The sequence below is a fragment of the Vidua macroura genome, chromosome 4, assembly GCF_024509145.1.
Source record: "Vidua macroura isolate BioBank_ID:100142 chromosome 4, ASM2450914v1, whole genome shotgun sequence".
NCBI classification, from domain to species: domain Eukaryota; kingdom Metazoa; phylum Chordata; class Aves; order Passeriformes; family Viduidae; genus Vidua; species Vidua macroura.
Genome location: NC_071574.1, coordinates 71,569,674 through 71,590,700, shown reverse-complemented (window position 1 = coordinate 71,590,700; position 21,027 = coordinate 71,569,674). Strand labels below are relative to the sequence as shown.

Here is a 21,027-nt window from a genome sequence, read left to right as displayed (position 1 = left end):
TTTTCCATTCTTTATGGATAGTTGGATGTTAGTATAGACAGCTTTAGAGAAGCTGGAGTTCTCTAAATATCCCATTCAGTTGATAACTGACAGCAGAGAAAAGTTTGTAACTGGCTGAGAAATAAATAACTGAAATTAAAACTCAGGTTCACCTAAGCCTTGATGTCACACAGAGATAAAATACAACAGTGGTTGAAGTCCTGATAAAAAATTGATGCATTAATAGTAGAAACATATTTAAATTGGGGTGCTGATAAGTGAGAGAGGCTGTTATTTTATTCATTTTTTTAACTCAATTTGTGCTTAATTTGCTTGGCATTAGGCATAAAATGTTTGTGTTACATTGTGCTTTTTGCAAGCTGGACCTTCTAGTTGTTCAGTACAAAGTTCATGCTGTTTTTCTCTGGATTGTTAATAATTTAATTTTAATGTAACTTCCAGTCAGCTTGATTTGTCTTGGATTTGCTTAATTTGTCTGGATTTGCCAAGTTCTGAGCTGCTTTCCATCTCTTTTGGTAGCTCTTTTGGAAATCCAGTTTTCCTCCAAGCCATGGATTTCTTCCTGGACAGGGAACTGTTCTGGTTCTCTGAACCCATTTTTCATTTTGGTTTCTTGCAGGTACACTGATGTTATTGATGTTGTGCAAGCTCTGCAGACTCACCCTGACCCAGATGTGAAATCTTCTTTCGTCATTGGAGCAGTCAACACCTGTGTGGAGCCTCTGAGCTGCTACATGGAACACAGGTGTGCTTGGAAAGATTTCTACAAGTTTAAGAACAGATATGTTGATTTTATGGTATCACTTTTATAATAATTAGTGATTTGTGATGGTTAAAAGCCACTGAACTGACTTAAATCCCATAAAACTGTTTAATAATCCATCTTGGAGGAACTTGGAAGTGCTGTTTGGTTTATCAGGATGGCACTTGGTTTCCACTGGATATATAATTATATAGAATTTCAATAGAAGTTCAGCTCCTAGAAGAATAAACAAAGATTGTTTAAACACAAATATCTGGTTTAGGGCTTTGTAACATTTGCACAGTCATTTTTCCTCTGAATAATTCTCTTTTTTGCGATCTTGTAGTAAGACTAAAAATGGAGATGTGCATCCCAGTTTGGGTTATGGATTCTGCCACTCCTTTTGGATATTTAAAAAGACTTTACAGGTTTAAAATATGGCATTTAAGGGAAACAATCCCTGAAATGGGGAAGAGAATGACAAAGCACGGAAGCCAAAGCATTGCAAGTGTTAAAATCTGATATCCTGGGTTACTGCAGAGCCAGGGTGGGGAGGAAATGGTCGCAGAGCCAAGTCGCTGACCTTTTGAAATAGTTTGGTTTCATAGTAAATGTGTGTGCTCCAGACTTCAACAAACATGGAAATCATTTCTCAGACCTACCTGTAAAATTGTAACACTCCAATTTTTTAATTATGCCTTGCAGCTGATTTGATAAAAGTAAGTTCCAGCAGTTAGAGTTTTCGGAGTTGGTAGCACTGCTTCTGTTTGTGATCAAACTGTGCATCACAGCTTAGAGGAGAACTGCCCAAGCAGTTTCTAAAAGTGCATTCCTGACATTTCCTGGCTGTTCTTAAACACTAACCAACGTGCTGCTTGTGCTTTGCAGTAGTCAATAAATAGACCTTACCTTGCTGCTTCTTCTTGTCTCCGTGACAAAGATACCAAACAAATATTAAAGACTACATGAAAAATTGGTGAATTGTTGCTGGAGTGCTGTTTAAACTTGTTCTTTCCATAATTCTAGGAAAGACAAGTTCCATTTCTGTTTTATTTTTAACTTATTAACATGTCACTAGTCGTGGTACTGTGTAGTGTTACAGCAGCAGCAGCCTGCAGTCCTTCAATACTGTTTGTCTCCTGAAGTGCAGAAGCAATGGAAGGAAGAGGCTCAGCCTGTGCTGTAGATTATTTACATTTTGCTTTGGAGTTTGTTCTGATAAGAATTTACCAAGCAGCCACACAGTGCCAATGGCAAACCTCGCAGTTGGGAAGCTTTGGTGATTTCACTGTGAGAATGGAACAGAGTGGATTTCATGTCTGGCTTGAAACTTGCACTCAAGAAAATCAAACCCATTTCCTGCCTCGGAGTTCATCACTGTAGAGATCCAGCTCTTCCTTGAGCATGGGATCAAGCTTTTCCCCATTCTGAATTTGCAGACCAGGCCAGGGGAGAGGGAGTTGAAGGGAACAGGTAAAAATCTCTTCTTGAGGTTTTGTGTCCGTGATAAACATCCTGAAAATAATTGTCACTTGTCACAGCAGCAGAAATTGGCATTCTGTACATCCAGTCTTTCTATGGAAAGTTCCCACTCTTTGTAAGGCACAATTCTTTAGGGCAAACTTTAAATTCCTATTGTTTAAATAAGAATTAAAATAACATCGAAGCGTTTCTGACTCCTTAGAGTACAGAAGAAATTGCATGGTGGGAATTGGCTCTTAAATCTGATGGAGAATTAAAACCATCTACAAAAGTGATTTTTGGGGGAAAAGTCCTGAAAGACATAAGTTGTGAGGATATTGCAGTTACATGGATTGAGGAAAAGAAGCATGAAAATGGTTTGGTTTGTGAGACTCTGTCAGCGTCCAAGTGAATGTAAATGTTTTACTTAAATAATAATATCCATTCTTGATATGTGAACTTTTTGGTTTTTTAGGCTTCTTTTTCCCAAGTTCTTGGACCAGTGTTCACAAGGTATGTGTCACTTTTCCTGACTTTGAGCTCTACAGGACAATAACTGAGCCATGTGGCCAAATAAATACCTGTATTTATTATTTTGTGCTATTAATACACGTAGCCAAAGGGTCATGATAAACTCTTGGAGGTAAGAACAGACAATCTCTGTCAAACCTCATGGGCAGAAAATGAAAAAATTCTGGAGCATGATCCATTTTGAAGTCCTCATCTGCAGGATGGGTTTCCTAAGACCATGAATTAAACTGCTCACATTGAGCTGTTGTAACTGGGAGTGAAATGGATTGGAGTTCCACCCTCCTTTGGGGATGTGTGAGGAAATGGAGCTTTCTTTTCATTTCTGCTCTATTAAAAAGGGAAAAATGAGGGGTGACCTTGTTCCCCAAATGCTCCCCTTGGTGTGGCCTGGAGGGTCCTTGCAGGGCTCATTGCTCACTGCAGCAAAGCAGCTCAGCTGCAGGGCTGCTCCTTACCTGTGTGTTCAGTTTTATATCCTGAAATCAATCACTGCCTGCATTGTCAGGCTTGGGAATTAGAGCAGGAATTGGCATAAATGGGATATGATCCTTCCTCACCTCAAATCCCTGCCCCAAGTGTTCAAGGCCAGGTTGGGTTTATTTTATCTTCATATTTAAATGCAGTTGTTGGAAAATCAGAGTAGGATGTTGTGCTCTTCTTGTGGCTGCTAAAACTCTGATTGCTCTGCTTGGCTGCCAGAGTGGTGCCACCTCTTTTTCATGTGTGAAGAGAACCTTAAAGAATGAAGTTGTGAACAAGCTGGACAGAAAGTAGTAGGTGCTGTTATATAAATCAGTATTTTATTTGGAGAAAAGCATTGGTGTTCCAGATTGGAAAATTATCATGTGTACAGCCACTGGTAAAATTGAAGAGAGCAGGAGAATGTTAAGAATATGAAGAATTATTAATTACTACAGAGAAGTTAAAGGTCCAAATTGTTTTATGAACAAATACCCAAAGCTTTGTTTTTCTTAAAGTGAATTTGTACAGACTGGATTGGGTGAGAATTGGTCATTGTTGAAGGAGAAACTGCAAAATGTCCAGGCCAAGAGTAGCTGATTTTCTTGCAGTCAAAATGCTGTAAGAATTACAAATACTGAAGGTTAGAGGAATGTTCTTGGGGCAGGGAATAATTTCTGCACGTTGCAAAGTGTTGTCATCCAGTTCTGTGATACAGAATGTGACATCAGAGAGGTCCCTTTGCATAAAGAAATTGTTTCACAAAAATAGGGGTAATTTTTGTGTAAAAGGTTCAAGAGGAAAAGTATGCTTTGAAGTGAGATGTGGCACACTTAAACTTTCCAGACAGATGCAGAATTGTGCCACGTGTGCAGTGGAGAATTTACATCTGCACAATTCATAGGAGCACAGACTGGTTTGGGTTTGAAGGGACCTTAAAGAGCATTTAGTGCCACCCCTGCCACTGTCCCAGGCTGCTCCGAGCCCCATCCAGGCTGCCCTTGGACACTGCCAGGGATCCAGGGGCAGCCACAGCTCCTCTGGGCAATTCAGAGACAATTCATTGTGGTTTCACACACCTGAGAATTCATTTTTGGTGCCACAACAGCCTGATTTGATGAGGCATTCACACAGAGAGATTAATTCCTATTTTTGGGATGTCATGCACGCCAATATTGTTTGTTTTGCTGTGTCACCAATTGGCCAAGACTTTGTTGTATTGGTTTTTGGATTTTTTTTTCCCCTTAAAGTTTGGATTGAAGGTACTTGAGATGATACTTTGTGTTTAGATTTAAATGTTTATTTTTTAAATTTGTGTTACAGTTTTATAGGTAGTGAGTTTTGTATTTAGTATCTTACTAATAAGGTGCAAAATTGTTATCTATTTTTTGTTATAAGGTTTTTTAAGGTTAAACTATCTAATTAAGAAATGATACTTAAATTGTTTTTACTTTTAACTTAATAATTAATTACTTGAAGTCCACAATGTGGACTTTTTTGTCTAATTACAAATTACTACTCAAACTTATGAAGAAGGACTAACTTCTGTTTTAAAACTTTTATTTTTTTATATATATATTACTATATTTTAAAACCCTAAACGCAAAGTTTTTTACTTTGTGATATTATATGCTTTTAACTAAACTATACACTTGTAATTTTAGTGTTATTAATTAATTTTGGAAGCTTTCTTTATGGCTTCAGGCCAAATGTAGTGGTTTTTTTGGGAGTTAGAGTCTGTTAATACAGAAAGTCTAAAATTCTCAGTATCTAGAACTCTAACAGTGTTGTACTGGGCTTTGTACAGATCTGAAAACAGAACTTTGTGGGTGTAAGAAAAGCCAAGTGCAGCCATAGGCAAGTAGGAATTAATTAGAATTTGGATCTGTACTTTTTCCTTCTATCTTCCAAATGTGGGGAGTGAGTTGGGTTTGCCTTTTGCTGCCTTTCTCTGTATCACAGAGGTTCCTGGGCATGTTAGCAGTGTGACATTTTCCAAAATTTCAGTTTGGAGAGCCCCAAGACTGGCAGAGGCAGATGGGGATTGGGGAGAACTGACAAAGCCTCGAGCAGAATGACCAACAGGAGTATCCCTTGCATACTTCCTTAAACTTCTCCAAAAATTCCTGCCACTATCTGTGTGCTGTAATTCCCTTTTGTCTCTCTGTGCTTTTTTTTTTTTTTTTTTTTTTCTGGTCTTTCTGTCCTTTCTTTCTTGCACAGAAGCTGTAAGATGATACCTTCCTAGTCTAAGGGCACCCTGGCATCCCTTGTGAAACAATTTCATATAGAACACCAATTAAGACATCACCATTGTTAAATATTCCCATTGTAAGTTTGGGAGCAAAGAGGAGCCATTATTTTCATACAGCATATGTATTTTTAATCCATCCCTCCTGTTCCTTTCCTGCTTCCATTGAACACACTATTCCCCAGGCTGCAAGGGTTCTTTTCTTTAGAGGAGTGTATAAATAAAGATTTAAACAAAACTGGGTGGTCTTCAAAATGCATCTCTTAGAAACAGAGATGGCAGTTTCAATAGAAAAGGTTAAATTTGTTCCTTACTGAAGCTGTGGAGGCACCTTCCAGTTCTCAGGAAGTTGTTTTTCTTTGGATTACACTCCCTGTGCATCAGTCCAGGGTCATGAACTGGTGCCTGTGATCCCAACACCTCCAGGATTTATGGCTGGGTGTGAGCAGAGCCAGAGCTCTGAGCAGGCTTCTCCTGCTTCCAGAATTGTGTGGGAGTTTCCAGTCAGGAGTGACAGGGAGTGCCCTGGGCCAGGCACACACGGAGCAGAGATTGCTGGAGAAGGAGCAGGGGTGCTGAGGAGCAGATGAGCTGATTTGCTAGATTTGATTTCCCCTGAATCTTTTTTTTTTTTTTAATTTAGAGCTTTTCCAGCTTAATCCTTGACAGTTATGGATCCTCTCTCTCCAAGGCACGGTGCTGCCAATTGTCCCATGGACTCAGTGGCAGCTCTGTAGCACAGCCACAGGGTGGTGGTGGGTGATTCAGGAGTCTCAGAATAGTTTGGCTTGGAAGGGATCTCAAAGCTCATCTCATTCCAACCCCCTTCCACCATCCCAGGCGGCTCCAAGCCCCATCCAACCTGGCCTGGAATATTCCAGGGGTAGAATTATTATCTTATTCATATTTTTATCCTAATTTCATGATTAATATCCCCAAGCTTGATATAATTTCAAGCCTGCACTTGGCTTAAATTTCAAAGGGTGCTTGCTGTCTTCCTTTCCTCTTCCCCCTCCTCTAAGAGCAAGTGTGTATTGGAGAAGGCATGGATGTTCCTGAAATTGGAGTGGAAACTTCTGTGCAAGGTTCAAAGAAAAGAGAAATGCAGTGATGGAGATTTGTGCTGTTAATGAAGTTCTGGCTTGGAAGGGTCAGTGATGCAAAGAGTCTGGGAGTCTGTGCTGCAATGCAACTGCCCCAGAAATACTTGGTGCAGGAATTTGTGTGTAAAGCAGCCTTTGCATGGATTAATGTGATTTAAGGCTTGTGTAAAGACCAGGAATTACTGCTGGCAGCAGATCAGGTGTGATCAGTTGTTACATCTTTGCTTTACATAGTTGGAGGCAGAGGAAATGCATCCTGACTCAGTTGTTCGTGGATATTGGAGATTTTCTTTTATTCTTTCCACTCCACTTGTAGTCACAGGAAAGTGTCAGAGCAGGGCTGCACATCTTGAGCAAAGAAATAATAAATATTGTAAAATTACAGAATTGTTTAGGTAGGAGGAGACCTCTAAGATCATCAAATCCAGTCATCAAGCCAGCACCACTGCCCAGTTCCCCATTACCCCTTCAAGAGCCACATCCAGGTGTTCTTTGAACACTTCCAGGGATGGGGACTCCACCACTGCCCTGGGCAGCTCTGCCAGGGCTTCACAACCCTTTCCATGAAGAAATATTTCCAAATATCTCATCTAAATCTCCCCTGGCACAACTTGAGGCCGTTTTTCCTTTCCATTTCCTCTCCATCCCTCACGCACCAAGTGTTGACACTGCAGTTTCTTTGAGGAACTGGCCTGAAAGTCAAATCATGTGTAATTGGTAAGCAGGGATCCTATAACTGAAATTAACTGGATGGTTTTCTCTTATCTTTTTGATGCCTCATGGGTTCAGTCTTGCTGTCTGAATAACTTTTTGGAGTCTTCAAAGACAAAAAATAACCCCAAACCCTTCTCTTGTTTTTGGGAGTGGCAACTGAGTGTCCAAAATACTGATTTTTTGCTGTTTAGTCTCTTACTGCATGTTGAATTTACCAAGAGACTTTACCCCTTAGTGTTCTTTTTTTTTTTTTTTTAAACTAGTCCTGCTCAAATTGATTCTTTTATGGATTTGTTATTTTAATTAATAGATTCTATGGATTGAGTCTAAATTGATTCTGTTAGATGAAAAATTCTCTGCTTGTTTTTTTTTTTTGTTGTAGTGGATTTTTTTGTCTTTAATGAAAGAATGCAGTGAGAGGGAAGGAAAATAAGAGAAGAATGGTTGGAATATCACTGAATGGTTTATTAGTCACTGTTTACGTGCCTGAGCTGTGTAAATTATCCCCATTTCCTTCCACAGGACTGGTGAGTAACGTGGTTTTCACAAGTCATGCCACAGAGCAGAGGCACCCACTCCTCGTGCAGCTGCAGAGCCTGATCCGAGCAGCAAATCCTGGAGTTTCCTTCATCCTGGCAGAAAATGGGATTGTAACGAGGTAACTTTCATCAGGATTTATCACTTCTGGCACATGGGCCACGAGCACTCAGAAACTTCTGTTCTCATGGTTGTACTCTGGTGATTTATAGGAAGGAAATGCAGATTTTTCTTAATTGCTTCTCGTGCAAAAGGGATTTTCCCTTTACGTTTATGGGCATATAAATACAGGGATTAGGAAATGTGTGTTTTGTTTGCAGAGTGTGATTTATGTTGCTGTTACTGCCATACTCAAGGAGAAGTGCTCTTAATTTTACTGTCACTATCACATAATGTTTTATGTAAGTAGATAGTGGCCATTTTATTTAACTCAGAAAATTAAAAATCTTCATTTTTATCTCTTTACAGGAACGAGGATATTGAACTAATTCTCTCAGAAAGCAGTTTTTCAAATCCTCAGATGATGAGAGCTCGATATTTAATGTACCCTGGCTGGCAAGTATCTAGACTGAGAAGTATTAAAACTATTTTTCTAATTAAGTTGAAGATTAAAACGTTTCACTAGCTTCATTTATATTTTTTTTCCCTAAGACTACTCATTTGGAAATGGCAACAGCTTTGTAAATCATCTTTAAGAGAGCTGATGATTATTCTTAGTGGATACAAGATTGCTGCCCTTTTATGGGGGAAAAAGCTCCTTTCTGGGCACCATTTAAATCAATGGCAAGATTACTGTTGCTTTCCAGAAGAATAGGCAAGAACCCTGTGGGAATAAACTGGGAAGGATTGGGATGGGTGAGGTCAATAATGAGTGGAGTAATTTCATCCTGACAGCTACTCAGCATTACTGGAATGAACTTGCTCTGTCAGCCTGGCCATTAGCAGAGCAATTATTCACAAAACCCAGGAACCTCAGTGACAGCCTTGGCACAGCTGAGGCACAAACCCACGTGGCACCAAACTTTCCACTGTGAGCACCGAGGGAGATTTCTCCTGGCTCAGGGCTCTTCACACATCTTGTTGCAATTCTCTCTGCTGCACCTTTTTGGCAGAAATCTGCAGCTGTCAGCCATCATAACTCCTGGCTGACCAGGCTCTGTGCTGGAAACATCATTTATTTATCATACCTTGCAGTCCTCTGTATCTCTTTATTAATAAATGTGGTTCTGAATTGGATGCAAGTAGCCAAGTAAAGCTACTGGAGTGAAGCACAAGGCTTGGGATGAGGATATTGAATTAATATCATCAGAGCTGCTTGTGGATTGCATGGAGCCAAAGAGAGAGAGCAGGAAAAGAAAATATTTCAAACTTTTGGGCAGCTGTTAATCTGTTTCATGACAGTATGCAAGAATTGGATCTGGGTAGTTTGGAAGAAAAAGAAAGAGCAGCAGGAAGAGCATCAAAAGCATCCAGGGAGATCTTACTGCAGCCTTGCAGTACCTAAAGAGGGCTTATAAAAAAGGAGTAGAATGAGTTTTTAGATGGGTAGATGGTGACAGGGCAAGGGAGAAGGGTTTTAAGCTAAAAGAAGAGAGATTTAGATTAGATGTTAGGGAAAATTCTTCCCTGTGAGGGTGCTGAGCCCTGGCACAGGGTGCCCAGAGAAGCTGTGGCTGCCCCTGGATCCCTGGAAGTGCCCAAGGCCAGGTTGGAGCAACAGGGCTTGGAGGAACCTGGACTAGTGGGAGGTGTCCCTGGCCATGGCAGGGGTGGGAATGAGATGATTTTTAAGGTCCATTCTGACTCAAACCATTCCATGACTCCATGAAAAGAACTCCTGAGTGCTTTGACCAACCTAATGCTGTTGGCAGCACATTTTCATGGAGAAGAAATCTCTGTATTTTCCTTCCTCTGAGCAAGGCTCACCCGTGGTGGAAGAACAGATGTTGTCTGCTGGATGAGAAGCAGAAACTCCTGGGATTTCTGTCTGTTGAAGGTGTTTGTTTTTGTCTCCAGGTACGAGGGTAAATACGGGGCTGGGCCCGTGTTCCCTCCCATGGTTCAGATCTGCGTGTGGTTCAGTCGCCCTCTGGAGAAAACACGATTTGTGACCAAATGCAAAGGTACCAATGAACTTTGCCTGACTTGATTGAAATCCAAGTTTGGGATGCTGGGGGATAGAGGGGAAGGAAGGCACTGACGTAACACAGTTATTTAATCACTGCTGAAGTTAACTTTTAATTGAAAACTCAGCTTTCCTTCCTAAAAGTACAGTAAATTCTGTTCCTTAGTGTCTGCTCTGGAAAATTGTCCCATGATTTTTGTTCAGATGAAAATCTAATTGAATTTTTGGTTTCTAGGACGGAGACAACTTCCTGTGTTTGCTTTTTATTTTATGTCTGATTGTATTTGGTAGTGTTGAAATACAATTTTATAAGTGACCATCAGCTTCTACTTTTTATGCCAAATAATTCTTTGTAGCTACTAGAAAAGAGGCTCTGCTCTAGAGTAGATACATTATTAAACTGCTTCTTCTCTCCTTAGCCAAGTAGTGTTAAAGAGGAGGATTTTACCTCCCACACACACTGTGTTCTGCCAAACACACCTTATTTCCCAAACTCCAGGGCAAAAATGAGAAAATAAATGTTACATAGTGGGACTCCAAGGGGACATGGCAGCTTTTCCTTTGGAAGCACTGGGATGTGGATTAGAGATCAGCTGCAGAGGTTTTACCAGAAGCCTCCACCAAGGAAAAGAAAAATAAGTTGAGATAATCTGTTTGTCTTCTGTTTCAAACAGCAATCAAGTCGTTGCTCAAGCCAAGTCCTTTTTCTGGAAACATTTATCACATCATGGGCAAAGTGAAGTTTTCAGGTAAGGGCAAATGACTGCTGAGGTGTTGTGATCACACTACGTGTTATGGGTGTTTAAAAAAGTATTTCTGTCCTGGATTCTGTCTGCACCAGTGTTGATGTTAGATTAGATTAGCAATTATCAGGCTCTTCCTTCTGTCTTCTCCTTGTTAGATGCTGATAAAGTCATTGAAGTCTGTCACAACACAGCAGCAAATTCCCTAAGCCTGGTGCCTGTTCCGGAGGGGTCAACTCCTCCTGATTCCAGAAATGATCCCAGAGACTGCAGCAGCCAACAGGAATATTTCCTTGTGTTCATTGGCTGCTCCCTGAAGGAAGAGGATATCAAAGATTGGCTCAGAGAAACTGCAAAACAGGTTTGTGGGCAGGTTTCCTTTTGTTCAGTGCTTGGCATTTCTTAACAAGCAAAGAAAAAATCCGAGTGTCTCAGTGAAATGTTTGGGTTTCTTAATTAATCTCTTTTTTTTTTTTTTTTTCTTCTACCAAGCTATTGACATTCTAGGGTGCAAATGGATTTCAGGAAGGGGACTAAGAGTTTACAAATGTGTGTTGTAATCTCTGTATTGTTTTAGTGCTTGCTACAGCTTATTCATGGATTGATTTGCTCTTGAATGCTTGAGCAAATGGATTATGTCCAGGATAAACACAAGATGATTTAGCTGAGCTGTGATTGCCAAGGGCTGAAGTGTGCTATGAAATAAATCTTCTTCCAGTACCTGAATGCTGGCAAAGCTGAAAATTTGTTTTGATACACTAAATTAAACCTCCTTGGAAGTAATCCACTGAAATGGAGGGTAGAGTCCTGTTCATTTTGTCATCTTTAATTAGTGTATTTCTGCATGGCTGATGTAGCCGTGCAATAAGGAGTAGGGAGCAGGGAATGTGGCTGTTTGTAGGAAGCTCAGAAGGCAGAGTTTGCACAGAGGCACTGATTGACAGAATCACAGATCCATAAAATCCTGCAATGGTTTGGGTTGGAAGGGACCTTAAATCCCATCCAGTTCCACCTCCCTGCCACGGGCAGGGACACCTTCCACTATCCCAAATTATTCCAAACCCTGCCCAGCCTGGCCTTGGACACTTCCAGGGATCCAGGGGCAGCCACAGCTTCTCTGGGCAACTTTTTGGAACGTTTCTAAATTAAAAAATACTCTATGTTACTTCTATATGGATTAGGATTTGCGCAATGTCTCCCTCCAAAAATTTGTGTAGGAAGGGAAAAGTGTTTCCTGCAGACTGTGGCTGGAGCAGTTGCTAAGGTTCTAAGATTTCTGAGGTTTTTGAGTTTCTGAGATGCTCAGGTTCTCATCTTCTGTTCCCCTGTGTTAATTCAGGGAATTAATCCATTTTCTGTGCTGATTATCTCATGCTCTGTACTTACCACTGGGGTAAAACATGGAGACAAATGCTTTGCCATGTAAGAAAGCTCTTTGTGGAATACTACTTAAATTTTATGAAAACTTGGAACTTAAATGCTTATCTCAAGTGTGAAGTGTTTCCTCTTTGAGCAATTCAAGACTATAAACACTTTTTGTACAGTCATGGCTAATTGAGGGTTTCAGATAGCTCTAAGAGTTACCACATGCTGCAGGAAAGAAAGGGATTACAGAATTTCTCAGCCTCAAAATGAAGTTGTTTTTCTGTTCCTGTGCCAGCTTTCTTACAGGAAAGCTGTATTTAAATTGTCTTGTTTAAAATACTTACAGAATTTTTAATTTCTGCGTGTTTTCTGTAAGATGAGTGAATTTTTACTTTTGTTTTCAGAACTCTTTAGGGCTCTTCACAGTTGTGAATGCCTTCATGGAACTGAATAATTTTAAAAATGAATTTTTTGAAATACATGCTTCTATTTGGTGGTTTGGTTTTGCTTTTTTTTTTTTTTTTTAAATTGATTTTTTTAACCAACTAAGCTGTGATATCACATTGTCATTCTGTAATCACATAACTGGAATCTCCTTCTTCATACAGAAACCTCAGAGGAAAGCCCTGAAAACCAGAGGAATGTTAACCCTTCAGGAAATCAAAAACATCCATGTGAGTAAAAGCAATAATTTACAAACCCTTCTTTTGGCTGATTTCCCTTAAATATCCATCTGGATGACAAAGCACCTGCCACAACAAGTGTGCTGAGCACTAAATTATTGCAGCACTTTTGGAGCTGTCCAGGAGGGATTTGAGATAGAAATCTGACCTCAGAGCTCCAAATTCACTCTGGAAAGCAGGAGGAGGTGTAAAATTGGCCATCTCTGGTTGCTATAATGACCCTTCCATTTTCTTTTTATCTATTTGAGTTTGTAAGGACTGTCCCTACAGGTGTTTAATTTCAGTTCTTTCCTGCTGCAGGTGAAACGCCACTTGGATCCGCTTCCAGCTGGTTATTTTTACAATGGGACTCAATTTGTGAATTTTTTTGGTGACAAAATGGATTATCATCCATGTATCCTTTAAAATTGAGGGTATTGGGGAAGGTTTTAGGATAGGCAATGAACTGTGCAGCTCTGAAATGTTAAGTGCCAAAGCAGATATGGTAAAGAACCAGTTCCTTGCCAGCTAAAGCTTAGTTTTAAAGCCTTTTTTGAAAGATAAGATCTCAGAAACAGAATAGAACCAACAAAACAAATCCCAAACTGCCCATGAGCTCATGCAGGGAATAATTTATGGACCACAGCTTGTCAAAGTAATATTTTTCAAACCAAATAGTGCTGTAATTGCACTGAATGCCTGGGCACGACTGATAAAACTTCCAAATGAATGTAATTTCATGTGTGCACACACTCAAGTGAAAACAATCATATTTTTGTCCTTAGTATTACCCTGGAATTCCTTGCCAAGGTTCCAGTGTATTCCTCTTGTCCTTGGTCACCACCTGGGTCATGGGTCAGTGGTGGCCATGGCAGTGCTGGGTTAACAGCTGCACTTGATGATCTCAGAGGGCTTTTCCAGCCTTAATGGTTCTGTGGTTCTCTCATTTTCATAACTTCTTTTGCTTCTGTCTTTGATCACCAACTTCCAAATCGGTTTTATATTCCCAGTTTACTTTGCACCTTAACTTTTCCAAACTTGGTAAAAATCCAGGGGATGCTGCTTTGGAATAAGAGCAGAGCTATTTTCTGGGGACAACTTTAAAATTTTAAACAAGCAGCTTTCTGTCAGCAGGGCACAAAACCCAACAGCAAACTTGAATTTCAATATTCACTGGGAAATTATTGATGCCCCTGAATCCCTGGAAGTGTTCAAGGCCAGTTTGGATGGGGCTTGGAGCACCCTGGGCCTGTGGGAGGTGTCCCTGCCCATGGCAGGGGTGGAATGAGATGGACTTTAAGCTCCTTCCAGCCCAAACCATTCTGGGGTTCTTCCCCCTTGGTGTTTGGCAGAGAAAGCTGCAGGCCCGGTTAACCCTTTCTGGGGGATTTGAATTTTGGGCAGAGTTTTAGACTTGTGTTTCAGCAGAACAGCTGGAAATGTGTTCAGAGAGTCCCAGAATGGTTTGGGTTGGAAGGGACCTTGAAGCTGATCTTGTTCCAGCCCCTTCCAGAGATGAGTCCAAAACCTCTTTGGGCAACCTGTGCCAGGGCCTCACCACCATCCCAGGGAAGAATTTTTCTCCTACCATCCCATCTAACCCTGCTATGGTTTTACTGCCCTTAGATCCTCCTCCTGTCTGGGAAATATCCCTTGTGCAGCTCCTTTGTTCCCTGGGAACGCTGAGTTGGGGTAGCTCTGACTGTAGAACTTCTAGAAAGTAATATATTGAATTTCTGCTTTCACTGAGTGTCCCAGAACTTCCTTCAAACCTGGATGTTCTTTTCTACTAAATTCCATTTGCACAAATGTTCTTCCTTCACCTTTCCCAACCAGTAATGGACCAGTTCATGAACGATTACTTGGAAGAAGCCAACAGGGAAATCGAGAAGTACAACAGGGAGCTGGAGGAGCAGGAGTACCACGACCTCTTTGAGCAGAAGATTTAAGCACGTGGATCCTGAGTGTTCCTGTCCTTGTGTCAGGAACCAAAAAATGCTGTTTTGTCCTTCTGGCTCATGAGAAATTGAGTGAAATGTCTGTTTTCAGCACTCCTTCCCAAACTAAGGGATTGTTCCCCTGAGGTTGGCATTTAACATGGTAACTGCTTAGCTGTTTGTACTGTCAGGATTGCTTCCACTTCACCTTAATTCCAGACTGTACAAAGCATCACCTGGAATCTCTGGCTTATGGTGGAAACGTGGGAAAAAGAAGAAGAAGGAGGAGAAAAGAAGCAAAACTGGATTTATTTCCTAAAAAGGTCAGAATGTAGTTGTGGAATTGGGCCATGGTGCAGATATCAAACAATGCCTGGGCGTCCCTTGGAAATCGTCGCACAGGAGTGGGGGAATTCAGGATGTGGGATTGGGGTGTTCCCAAAGCGAGAAATGGGGGAACAGACTCAAAGAGTCCCCAATCCCAGAACTGTTTGGGTGTTCCTGAAGCAAAAAATGGGGGAATGATTTAAAAAATTGAGAGAGTCCCTAATCCCACATCTGGGATGTTCCCAAAGCAGGAACAATTGGAAAAACTCAGAACTGAGTCCCTGATCAACAGCTGTTGGGATGTTCCCAAAGCTAGAAATGGGGGAACACTTTCTCAGAGTCTCTAATCCCACAGCTCTTGGTGTGTTCCCAAAGCGAGAAATGGGGGAACAGTGGGGAAAACTTGGAAGAGCTCCTGATCCCAGAGCTGTTGCTGTGTTCCTAAAGCAAGAAATGGGAGAACAATGAGAAAAACTCAGAACTGAGTCCCTAATCCCAGAACTGTCAGATGTTCCCAAAGCAAGAAATGGGGGAACAATGGGAAAAACTCAGAAGAGTCCCTAATTAACAGTTGTTGGGATGTTCCCGAAGCGAGAAATGGGGGAACAGTGGGGAAAACTCAGAACTGGGTCCCTAATCCCACAGCTGCTGGGGCATTCCCAAAGAGAAAGATGTGGAAACAGTGGGGAAAAATCAGAAGAGTCCCTAATCCCAGAGCTGTTAGATGTTCCCAAAGTGAGAAATAGGGGAACACTTCCTCAGAGTCCCTAATCCCACAGTTGTTGATGTATTGCCAAAGTGAGAAATGGGGGAACCGAGGGAAAAGCTCTAATCTAATCCCACAGCTCCTGGGATGTTCCTAAAGCGAGAAACGGGGGAACAGTGGGGAAAACTGAAGAACCCCTAATCCCAGAGCTGTCAGGATGTCCCCAAAGCAAGAAATGGGGGAACAATGGGAAAAACTCAGAACTGAGTCCCTAATCCCACAGCTGTTGGTGTGTTCCCAAAGCGAGAAATGGGGGAACAATGGGAAAAACTCAGAACTGAGTCCCTGATCAACAGCTGTTGGGATGTTCCCAAAGCAAGAAATGAGGGAACACTTTCTCAGAGTCTCTAATCCCACAGCTCTTGGTGTGTTCCCAAAGCGAGAAATGGGGGAACAGTGGGGAAAACTCGGAAGAGCCCCTGATCCCAGAGCTGTTGCTGTGTTCCCAAAGCAAGAAATGGGAGAACAATGAGAAAAATTCAGAACTGAGTCCCTAATCCCAGAACTGTCAGATGTTCCCAAAGCAAGAAATGGGGGAACAATGGGAAAAACTCAGAAGAGTCCCTAATTAACAGTTGTTGGGATGTTCCCAAAGCGAGAAATGGGGGAACAGTGGGGAAAACTCAGAACTGAGTCCCTGATCCCACAGCTGCTGGGGCATTCCCAAAGAGAAAATTGTAGAAACAGAGGGAACAACTCAGAAGAGTCCCTGATCCCAGAGCTGTCAGATGTTCCCAAAGCGAGAAATGGGGGAACAATGGGGAAAACTCAGAACTGAGTCCCTGATCCCACAGCTGTTGTTGTGCTCCCAAAGCGAGAAATGGGGGAACACTTTCCAGAGTCCTTAATCCCAGAGCTGTTAGGGCAATCCCAAAGTGGAAATAGTGGAAACAGTGGGAACAACTCAAAAAAGTCCCTGGTCCCAGAGCTGTTGGTGTGTTTCCAAAGAGAGGGATGAGGGAACACTCCCACCCCCACCTTTGCCAGGGCACAGCCCATCTCAAAACCTCAGCACAGTTTGAGTCTGCACTTGAAATTCTGACTTTAAAGAAAAGCTATTTATACATTTCAGGGTGAAATCAGTGGAGAAATCTTAATTTCTTCCCAGTGCTCTCATTGGGATTCTGGAAAATATTTCCTGGCTGGCTGCAATGTGCACCTTGCTTAGATTATCCCTGGTGGATTCCTATTGCAGTCCTAAAAACTAGGCAAGGCAAGGGGGAGATTATTCAACTAAAGAATTCCTTTTCATGAAGATGAGTGGTTTCCAAAGGTAAAAAATAGCAAAGGATGTTACTTGAAAGCTGCAGGAACTTGTTTGTGGAGCTTCCAGAAGAGTTTGCACACCGTAACATTTCACTGTGCTGGTGAGAAATCAGCTTTTTAAGTACTTGCAACAGAATTTTTATAGTTCCTAAATGATAGAACAGGAATGCTGGCAGCCTGTCCTAACTTAATTCAACATCATTTTAAAGGAGGCTTTATAAATCCCTGCCTGAAGGATTATAAAGTACCTTAGCAGCTACTTACAGGTAATTATTGGAGTTTATTTGAATAAGCAGATCATTGTAGCATGCATGTGTTCAGAATTTAGGTGAGAGCAGCCCAGCAGGAATTTTTTATTTTCATACTCCTTTGCCTTAGGGACAGCTCAATCTTTTACTGCAACTGCAGCTTTTCTTTCTGACCAGATGTTTGTGATACAGCAAGAAATGGAATGAAAAATCTCTTGCAGGACACTTAAAATACTTCAAATGTATCTGCACAGCCTCATCTCGAGGCAGGAGAGTGAGATTTAACCCCTGCCATCAAAGCTGAGGCTAAATTAGAGTTTCTGCTTTGCTAAAGAGATGTATTTTTTACCTTTGGAATATGAAATAAGTGACATTGCAGTAACCTGAAGCACATTTTAGGTGGTTTTGGTCTTCATTGCTGGGTGCCTGTCCTGTGAGTGTTCCACAGTGCAGAGGTGGAATTCCAGGTGCTGCAGGCTGGGATAGAAATATTGATAAGGTTTCATTCCTCGCTTTCCTCCTAGATTTAAAAAGCTGTCTGAATTGAAGACTTTAATATTTTCTTTTCTTTTTTTTTTTTTTTTTGCACACCACGAGACTTTATATAAAAACTACTTGTATCCTGTTAGAGGCCAGTAAAAGCCAGCAATTAGTTTGTGTTTTTAGGCTTTCCTGGGGTATTCCCTGGATCACAAGTGTGGAGCATCCTGATAAAGCTCGTGAGTTTTATCTATGCATGGCTAAATTTTAGTCTTAATATCCTGTAGTGCCTGTAGAGCAAAGGTAGCTAGCAGTGGGTTTGGGGGGCTGCCAGGGGTTTACAACTCAGTCCAGTTGGTTGCATGAAATTATTTCAGAGCCCAGAATTTTTAGGAATCCCAAAATTCTGGTGGCAGCGCTGCAATAAAAAGGGGCATTAGGAAATGGAACTCCAATTGGAATTGCTTTGCCAATTAACTCAGTGTAAACCCAGCTGTTCCAGTCCCAGTTCTCTCACCTGCAAAGCCATATTTTTAGAGTAGTGGGATGTGATGTGGGAAGAAATTCCAGTGGTTGGGACAGCAGGCACGTGGTGGAGGCTTTGTCTCAACTCGTGAGTGGATCAGAGTAGATTTAAGTGCAATTGACTGAAAATAGATGAAGATGCTGTAGCTGATTTTTGCTCTGCTGAACTCTTTTTAAGAACTCCAATTTGTGCAGCTCTCAAATCAATATGGATGGGGCTTGATCCAGCTGCAATTCCAAGCCCTGTGAACAAAAAAAAAAAAAAAAAAGGACAGAATTGGGGTGTGAGTGTGCAAATTGAGCTGTTCCTTAAAAACTGGAGCAGAAGAGCTCGGAACAAAGGCCTAGAACCCTCCTGTGCTGTGCTGCATGTGCTCTGTGGTCATAGCTGTGTATTACAAAGACCTTTCACCAGACTGGTACTGGCTCAATTCATGTATTTTGGTATTGAAAGAAATTGATTACCTCAATTTTTAGCGTTTATTTTTGAACTGTGACTTTCAACCAGAACGGAAGAAAGAAAAAAAAAAAGAAGAAAAACATAAAAATACCGAAATAGTGAAACTGTGACAATGGTATCCTTTAAATGTAGTAGTGCCTTGCAGATGACACCATTTATTCCCCAAATAAATGGATGTCAGGGGTTGCACCCCCCCTTTTTTTTTTAAAGGAAAATAACGGTTTTGGTGAAAGGACTTAAAAATTTAACCTAGTGACAAATATTAGCACAAATGGTTAAACTGTTTAAAAGAAAACTCTTTGAGGACTGAAATGCCTGATGATGCTGCTGCTGTTGAAGAGCAGTTGCTGATTTTTTGGGAGTCGATTCTAACGATCAGCAGCGCTTTTTGAATTTTTTTTTTCTTTTTTTTTTTAAAAAGAGTGTAACTTTTGTACTCTGGTCAGAGCTATTTGTACTGTATGGAATCCCCAGCCCAGGGGGTTTGGTGTCCTCACTCTTTGGAAGTCGAGGTGAGGATGGAGCTACTCCGAAGGATTGAGGTTTGAACATTTTTTTGCTACTGTATAATTAAAAAAAAAACCAACAAACCAACAAAAAAAGAAAAAAGCACCATTTCTAACCCACTGATGTTTGGATACAGCAAAAGTGCCATTACACTGTTCCTTTTCTCTTTTATTGTACTTGGAAAAATTTGTGTCCAGGCATTCCTGAGCTTGGGAAGTGCTGAAGAGTCCTCAAGGGGTTTCCACGCTTTGCTGACCTTTGTTAGCAGCTTGTGGTGGTGTTTTTTTTTCTTTCTCCTCACCGAGAATGAGTGTGATCAGAAGTTACTGAAGTTATAGGATTCAAATGTGACAAACTTAGCAGGGGAACCTTTGCAATTTGAGCTGCTCTGCAATCTGGGAGTATTTGAATTTTAAGCTGTGCAATTTGGGATTAATCCAGTTTTACACTTTGCAATTAACACACCGGATTGCAGGGAGGAGTTAAGTTGCATGTGAGAGTTCCCTAATAAGTTGGAGTTTTTTTTTTTAATTATTGTTATTTTTTAATTGAAACTTGTCTGAATTTGCACAGATTTAAGCTCTGGAATACTTTTGGTATTCTTGAAAAGGGAAAAAAAAAAAAAATTGTGACTAGTATAGTGAATTGTGAACTGTGAGTTGGTAGAACCACAAGGTTGATCTAATCTTAGGTTGTTAAAAATGTACCTCAGCTCGTGAGAAATTGCTTCATTTTTACACAACAGCCGGATCCTGACCTAACACTTCTCACTTTACAATGTGCCAAAATTCACTTTTATACTAGTTCTCAATGCTTTAATATTTGCAAGTCTAAGTTAAAAACGTGTTATTTACAAACACTACTGTAACTTCAGTTCAGCTGAATGGTGTGATTGAAGCTTTTTGCCTCTCGTATTTATTACACAACTTGATTCAGTAAATATAAAATTACCTTTCCATTTATTTTTGTATTGTTTTACATGTTTATACCTGCAGTTTGTGTGACTTTTACACCTGTAACTCAGATGTGATGGAAAGAACCAATAAACAGTATCCATCCACTGCCTGGCTTTGGGCTCCTTTAATAAACTCACAGGTTCCTAAACTGGAATTTTTCAACTTCGAGTGGTTTTCATTTAAAATTTTTAAACTGGCAGAAAGGTGAGTTGTTTGTATTCAAATTAAAATTTAAAAAAATTAAGGTTTTATGGGGTATTTTTTAGCTGCTATTTTAAGTTTAGGCCTTCTTGCTTGGGCTTTTAAGTGGGTAAAATTCAAACTCAAAGAAGAGTCACCTGCTTTGTGCTGCTGTCTCTGTTTTTCAGCAGCTGTGTGTGAGCATAAATTTGTATTTACATATTTACAAATATAGGGAGGTGCTAAACCTTCCTCCTTGTGCTCACAGAAACAGCTTCAAGCTGTGAGGATGCAGCTCCAAGATCCATGGATCTCAAATCTGGCTGCCATGGAGAGGGCAATCCCAACTTACCCTTCTTTCCCTGAGGGGCTGAGCATGAATCAGATTTTTGCTGGTTAAGCTGAGCCTGCAGCTGATTTTGTGCCTCTGTTTTACATCACTTTTGCATTCGCTGGGGGAGGTTTTGTGCTTGATTTGGTTTTTAGGAATGATTTATGTAAATCCAGCCCGCTTTGTATATTCCAGGTGTGCACATAAACCAGCAGCTTCTGGGGCACGGATTTTGGACTGAAATCCAGTTTTTCCCTTGCTGTGCAGCTGGGTTTGGAAAGCAGCTCCCAGCTGTAAATTCTCGGGGTCCGGGTGTCGAGGTGACCCCAAGATTGTAAAAGTCCTCATTTC

At 40.9% G+C, this 21,027-nt stretch overlaps 1 protein-coding gene across 1 annotated transcript in view; it reads left to right on the top strand.

Moving 5' to 3' along the window:
* Positions 1-20,270, top strand: part of DNAAF9 (dynein axonemal assembly factor 9) — a 69,739-nt gene extending 49,469 nt beyond the window's left edge. The window contains exons 28-37 of the mRNA XM_053975638.1: positions 620-745; positions 2,679-2,716; positions 7,784-7,919; positions 8,267-8,353; positions 9,815-9,921; positions 10,598-10,672; positions 10,825-11,027; positions 12,640-12,705; positions 13,015-13,108; positions 14,530-20,270. Coding sequence (XP_053831613.1) covers positions 620-745; positions 2,679-2,716; positions 7,784-7,919; positions 8,267-8,353; positions 9,815-9,921; positions 10,598-10,672; positions 10,825-11,027; positions 12,640-12,705; positions 13,015-13,108; positions 14,530-14,642 — 1,045 coding nt within the window. The 3' untranslated portion in view covers positions 14,643-20,270. The remainder of the gene's footprint in view (positions 1-619; positions 746-2,678; positions 2,717-7,783; positions 7,920-8,266; positions 8,354-9,814; positions 9,922-10,597; positions 10,673-10,824; positions 11,028-12,639; positions 12,706-13,014; positions 13,109-14,529) is intronic.
* The last annotated feature ends 757 nt before the right edge of the window (positions 20,271-21,027 follow it).